Source organism: Syngnathus floridae, chromosome 1 (assembly GCF_059516105.1).
Source record: "Syngnathus floridae isolate MCC-2025c chromosome 1, RoL_Sflo_1.0, whole genome shotgun sequence".
NCBI classification, from domain to species: domain Eukaryota; kingdom Metazoa; phylum Chordata; class Actinopteri; order Syngnathiformes; family Syngnathidae; genus Syngnathus; species Syngnathus floridae.
The window spans coordinates 22,113,160-22,120,215 of NC_142413.1; the positions used below are offsets into that span (position 1 = coordinate 22,113,160).

General features: G+C 39.4%; 1 protein-coding gene across 1 annotated transcript in view; it reads right to left on the bottom strand.

Annotated features, from left to right (window-relative positions):
* Positions 1-208: 208 nt before the first annotated feature.
* The window catches only part of tspan17 (tetraspanin 17), a 73,637-nt gene continuing 66,789 nt past the window's right edge, over positions 209-7,056 (bottom strand). The window contains exon 7 of the mRNA XM_088386914.1: positions 209-295. Within this exon, the coding sequence (XP_088243040.1) occupies positions 224-295 (72 nt within the window). The 3' untranslated portion in view covers positions 209-223. The remainder of the gene's footprint in view (positions 296-7,056) is intronic.

Genomic DNA, 7,056 nt, shown 5'->3' on the forward strand with positions numbered 1-7,056 from the left:
GGGGATTTTGTGCCATCAGATTCACACATTCGAGCCATCCATCCATCCATTTCAATACATCTTGTCCTGGTCCATGGGAAGCTGGAGTGTCCTCAACTCCGAACCATAAACAGAACATTGTCATCACTGTTGCTACAGTTACCTTGACCATGTAGTGACTTAGTCACTTTACTGATAAGTTCATTTTAAAAGTAAGTACATTATATGACAAGTTACTTTACCTTTAGCAGACATCAACTGTCCGAAATGAGTCATGCTGAATGACTGCTTGCTTTCCTACAATTAGCAAAGCCACCTGAAGACAGAATGGGTCATCACAAATGATATCTTGTCTTCCTTGCCATGACATTATACAGTATTACGGTGATTGTTGCAAAAATCCGTTTTTGTATTCTTATGTGGAAAAACGTCAGACTTTCAAAGTTGCTAATTGCGTGCTATATACAGATTCCTTAGGTCCATGGGGTTAGATAGCCTCCAGGCTTTATCTATCTTTTGCTTTTCATCTTACACAAGGCTAGCTGCTGTCTAAATTCACTGTTTGATCATGTGAAACGGATCTGAAAATATTTGTGCTGCCTTTTAGTCAAAGGCTCCCCCTGAAAGACAGCATGAGATGAAGGTTAAATGTGAGTTGTGTGTTTGTTGTCAGGCCATATCAGAGGGCAAAAATGTTTTTGCTTCCTCAGTTGAGGAGACAAAGGGTGACTGTCATCCTGGAGTGTGACTGGAAAAGTGTGTGTGCGCGTGTGGAGTAAACTCAGAACCACATGTCAATTCAGCCCATTCACCTGACCTGCTTGACCATCTTCTATGCCGTAGAATGAAACGGCAAAGGCCACTGAAGTTTGTGCATTCCCATTCCACTTCAGTTTGAACCGCCGTCATGCGTACTGCTCGCAATCAAAGCTTCCCGCATGAGGACTCAGGTCAGTGAGCCTCAAAAGAATTTTTATGGCTTTGCGTGACACTATTCCAAAAGAAGCAGCAGCCTCAAAATGGCTTTTCAGAACAGAAGAGATCAAAATAATCAAAATAATAATTACAAGTAATAATACTTAATAACAGAAACAAGAATAAGAAGAATAGTTTTGATTGAAATCTCAACTTTGAAGGCCGTTAGAAGGACATTTTTCTATAACTCGTGGCTAATCTCAAAACTGCCGAGTGCATGTGCATATATTCATGTTACGAAATGAATGCTTTAATGAACAAGAAGAAGTTAAGAAGGGACCTAATGAAATCCAAATGTCACGATACGATATGAACTTCACAATATGATAATTACTATCATAATGTGGGGAGCTGGGCAAATACATATATACACACACACGCACACACACACACACACACACACACACACACACACACACACACACACACACACACACACACACACACACACACAATGCATATCGGTGAGCATCAATTGAATGTGAATTTCTGCTATTTGCGGGCCGGCACTATCCTGACTGAAATGTACACTCGAGGTCTAAGAGGTGGCACTTTTGCAGGCGCATGATTGACCCCCATCTCCCCAAACAAATCAATCTTGTCATGCTGGGCTATTTTGTACAGACTCTATTCTCTACCATGTTAGGTTTTGAGTTAAATCAGATTAAATCCCAAAAGTGTCGTCGCAAGCAATAGTTCCATTCCGAACGGTTATAAGCACAATGCAGCGTGTCAATAATCAATCAGAGCCAAGTTACATTCCACTCTTTAAAACAACTATTTTGCAACAATAAAAACTTTTGATAGTTATAATGAGGAAGTAATATCATCAACATCAGCAGATGACACAGGTGGAATTAAGAGAACCGTCGATGTGTGAAATTAAAAAAAAAAAAAAGCCTGCAGATGGATTCCAGTGGGTGGGGTGGTTTTTGATAAAGGTCGAGTACTTTCAGTTCTTTATTTCTGTCGAAATATCGCCTTGACATTTATCTTGGCATGATATTGCCCCGCTCTATTTTCCTTTAGTTATCTGAAGCGGGTTTTGAGTTCGGAGAAGCAGGCTCTGTGCGCACTTGACAGTAAATGGTGTCTTATTCTCTGCCATTAAACCCACAATGCGTTGCGATTTGATCACATGGTTGGCACACTGAAAAGGTTGCCATAGTTGCAGATAGTCCACTTCTTTTGTTCAAAACAACAACCAAACAAATCTATTATGAATTTAGAGTATGCTGGTGGAAATAGCATACTTTGACTCTATCATTTTTAACAACATTGTAGTGGCATTTGTGCTTTTGTTGAACATAGTATTTAGACCAAGTCAATTCATAATTGTTTTAATAGGATCAAGTTTTTTTCCAGTCCACTTCATTTTACACTTGCATGTAAATTAAAAATGTCAAAAAGGTGCCTGAAGCACACCTGCAATGCAAATCATCTTTGTCATTATCATGAAAGTGTTTCATCATTTTAACATTTTGCTTCCCATTGTTAGTCTGAGCAGTGAGTGGCGTCAAACATATATTTTTTCCTTCTTCTGGCAAAGACGTATTACTAGCTCCAGGGAATCAGAAAAATAAATTACAGGGCCTTGATAAGCTACACATTCAAAACACTTCTAGGAATTTCAGTTCTGCTCATGGAGAAAAATGGATGTGGACGTATCTTATTGAAAATATTCAGCAGTGTTCCACTACGATGCTACTTGCTGACACAAATTAATTTTTCAAGCACAACTTGTGTATGATAATGCTGATTATGCAAGTTAAACATTTAATAAAGGACCCTATCTGAATCTTGCGCAATCTTTATTCATTCATTCATTCATTCATTCATTCATCTATCTTCCAAACCGCTCGTCCTCATTGAAGTGCTTGATGAGCTCTCCGTCTGATGGCGCTTGTGTTTTCTTAGATTCGGGAGTTGGGGACCGAAATAAAAAAACACAGTGAATGAGCAAATGTTACCCGAGGGCAGCATGAGGAATGCTCGTTGATATTTCCTCCCACGTATGATCGAAGTACCTCGGAGTCCTGCTCCTGCATGACTGCATTAAATTCCACATCAGCCTCTGCACAGTATGACTGACTGGTGCAGGAACAAGTGGAAAACCAAAGCACATCTTCATGATGAGATGACACCAAACCCTTGAGGGTATATTAGCCATTAAAGGATTTGACTAACTGCAGGTGAGAGATGGGATCACTTCAATTCCGAGCTAATTATAAATTGAAGGAAGAAAAAAATTCCAGTTACTGTCCTTTTATTTGTTTTGGGGGGCGGCAAAAACCACAAACCCAATTTTGTGTGATAAGTTATCTCTAAAGTACAGACAATGACACTTGCAAAATATTAAACATTTAATGATTGAACCTGTAGTATGTTGCTTGCCCATCAAGGCAAATTTATTTATATAGCTAGCACATTTTGTGCACAAGAGAACTCAATGTGCTTCACACAACCAAAAGCATGAGACCCGAAAGCGTTTACAAACAGAAAACTGCTGAAGATATTCAAAGGCCAAGCAAAGAGAACCAAAGTGGCTTATTAAATTACTAGACACATTTAACAACAAAAAGATCTTAACCGCAAAGTAAAGAAGCAAAATTAACTTTCTGAAATGATGACAGGTGAATCAATTTTAAAGATACTTGAAAGATCTTCAACAAAGGAATGTGTAGAAAGCATCTTTTTTAACCTGGATTTAAACGCATGAGCAATTTTTAGTTCACTGAAGACCATTTGGTCAACAATAATCAAGTCTACAAGACAGAAACACATGGATAACTTCTCCTGGTCTGCTTGGAGCAGGGGTGGGCAACTAATTTTTACAAGGGGCCACATGAAAAACCTCAATTGTGTCAGAGGGCCACACCTACGATAACTTAAACCTGCTCAATTTTCTTCCATTGTAAAATGCACCAAATTATTTATTTTAAATACCTGGTACTGGTAATTAGAAGAATACAATTAATCTGTTTATATTTATATTAAGCTATGTGAAATTGTGGTGTACAGGTCAAATAAAAAACAATCATTAATCAGTACAATTTATTCTTAACTTCTTTAACTTTTCCTCAAATGACAAACCCGCTGCATCTCTGGGTGTGAAGTTTGATAAAAAGTCCTTGTTGGGCTTGCAGTTTTGCTAGCAATGCATCAGCCTCTGTTGCGCGCTGCTTATAAGACAGATGTATTTTTTCCTCATGCTTGGTCGTGTCGTGACGACTCAAATTCTATTCTTTAAACACAGCGACCTGTGTACCACAAATCAGGCACACGGCTTTACCTTTCATTTCTGTAAAGAAATAGTTGGCAGTCCATGTCTTGTTGAAAACACGGCACTCCTTGTCAACTTTTCTTTTCTAAGGGTCAGCACACATTTCTAAGGCAGCATTACTTCGCACGGTTCACCTTCACGCACAGCTTACATACACGTACGCTACACGGAAGTGCGACGCCTTTCAAAATAAAAGCAAAACAGTTGTATTGCACGCAGGACACTAATGTTTTATTTTATTTTTTAAATTAAGTTGTAATCAAATATAATTTACAATTGGCCTCATGCGAGCCGGACAGGGACGCACAAAGGGCCGGATGTGGCCCGCGGGCCGTATTTTGCCCAGGTCTGGCTTGGAGCATGCTAGCTGCATGCTTTTTAGATTTTTTTTTTTTACAAATATATCACATTTTCTAATCTTAAACTAAGAGATTTGCTTCCAACAGCTGTCTTTACAGTAAACTTTCAAACATCTCTTTCAAACATTTCAACATATTGTGACTTCAAAAGAACAATTTTAATCAATGACCTGAATTTTATTATGCCAAATTGGCCTAATTTTTTTTTTATCCCAATTTGCTAGTCAGTGCAAAACTGATACTAAAAGTCTGAAAATGCACAACTCTAACTGTTGCATTGTCACGTCGCTGTTGGAAGCGTTGCTCATTAGCGCTCATGAAGCTCGCTTGAATTGAGTTGAAGTGGTAATTCCGTGACGCAAATCAGTGCATTCGTGCGCTCCAATACACGTGTTCTCTAAATTGGGTTTGTCAAAAACTCAGGCTACTTCACTTGAGTTGATTAGATTACAATGCCACCGAAGTCTGCTGATCTGCACCACTTGATGAATAAATCCAGTAGCATTTAAAGGTCAGAAAATCCCTGCTGTGAACTTGAAACTTTAAGAGCAAGTCAGTTCTCAGTATTAAGATGTGGGCTTCAGCTGGCGTTTTGTTGGTGTGTATTCAAATGGCGAGTGGCTAGCAAGTCCGCCTGACAATTTTAAGGTTTGCAATTTGAATCTCAGTATGGACCTTCCTTCGTGGAGTTGGATTTTTCCCTTGTGTACTCCATTTTTCTCCAACGTTTTGGATTAATTAAGGACTCTAAAATGTCCATATTTGTAAACGTAAACGTGCGATTAGCTTGTGGAAATCACTTAGGGGTGTAACCCCGCCCCTTGCACAAGTTAGCTAGGATAGGCTCCAGCTCCCTCATGACCCTAATGAAGATAAGCAGTATAAAAAAAATGGGTGACTGGATAGACATGGCTCTAATAATGAGACCTAACTCTACAACACAGTTTATATTCATATGGTGAGAGCTATCAGTTTGCTAACGTTACATACAGTGCATGCTACGAATCTCAAAAGTCCGTCCGAAGACCTATGTAGTATTTTGAAGAGGACACCATGACAGACCATCAGACAAATTAGATGAATTAGGAAAGTGACATCATGTCCATGGCGGCACAATAGCACTGGTCAATACGTCCGCCTCACAGTTCAGAGGTTACGTCTTCGATTCCACCTCCAGCCCTCCAGGTGTGGACTTGGCATGTTCTCCCCGTGCCTGCATGGGTTTTCCCTGGGAACTCCGGTTTCCGCCCAGATCCCATAAGCATGCTTGGTAGGTCGATTGAGCACTCCAGATTGCCTGTGAGTCGTGAGTCAGAGTGTGGATGCTTGTTTGTCTTTGTGTGCCCTGTGATTGGCTGGCAACCAGTTCAGGGTGTCCCCCTCCAACTGCTCAATGACGGCTAGGATAGGCTCCAGCAAGCCCCGTGGGGACAAGCTCTACATATAATGGATGGATGGACATTATGTCTACGCAGTGATGCCACTCAAGAGATGGAAAACACGTTACACTAAGAATGGAAGTCCATTTTATACCTTACGTTTGCTCAGTGAAGTCATTTGTCTCCAATCAGGTCTCAGAAAACTCACTGTGACTCACCATTTATTCACTATTAAGTGCTAGTGCAGCTTTTTGAGTGCATCAGTGCGTGTTCTGTGACAAAACAGGAATTACTTTTTTTCCAATCGTGCATTTATCAAAAATAATAATCAATAAAACAATAAAATGTATGTAGAGACCCTATTCCGAAATAATGAACTCCAGAACTTACTGCTTTTAGCAGAGCATTGTGAGACTTCACAATTGAGACATCACATATGCACTACGTCAGATTTAGCCGTGAAGAATAACAACAGAGAAAGAAAGAGTTTTAAAGCTATAAATCCAGTCACTGTTTTGAGTTTGTGTCAGCTAAAGAAAATATTAATTAAAATACGAGCAATATTAATATTCCTGTATGTTTTATATGTTTCCCTGCTGCAACACACCTGATGTACATGATCAGATAATCAGCAAGGTCTGCAGAAGCTGGATCAGGATCTTGATTGTTAAACATGAATTCTTTAATGCTTTACACCAGCATTGAAACCCACCATCGGTCCTGCTTTCAAATTTATTGAGTTGTCGATTGTCAGCAAAATAGTGCAAGCCATATTACTCAAGCAAGTCAAGTTTCTTGGCAACAGGCTTGTAGATTTTTTGCTTGCTATAAATTATTGCCTGTTCACTTGTTTATCACTTGTTTTTATCAGCAATTCCCAATATTTACTATAAGCCCGCACCACAAGAAAAGGTTTGATACAGTATGTTCTTGCTTATTTTCATTTAGTAAAAAACAAAACAAAAAAACAAACGTGTTTTGCCTGGTTAGGGAGCCGCCATATCAATGTTATGGAAATAACTGATGATGATCCCTTCATTTTCTCTACTGCTTATCTACTGGCTGTAGGCAAGAAGAAGGG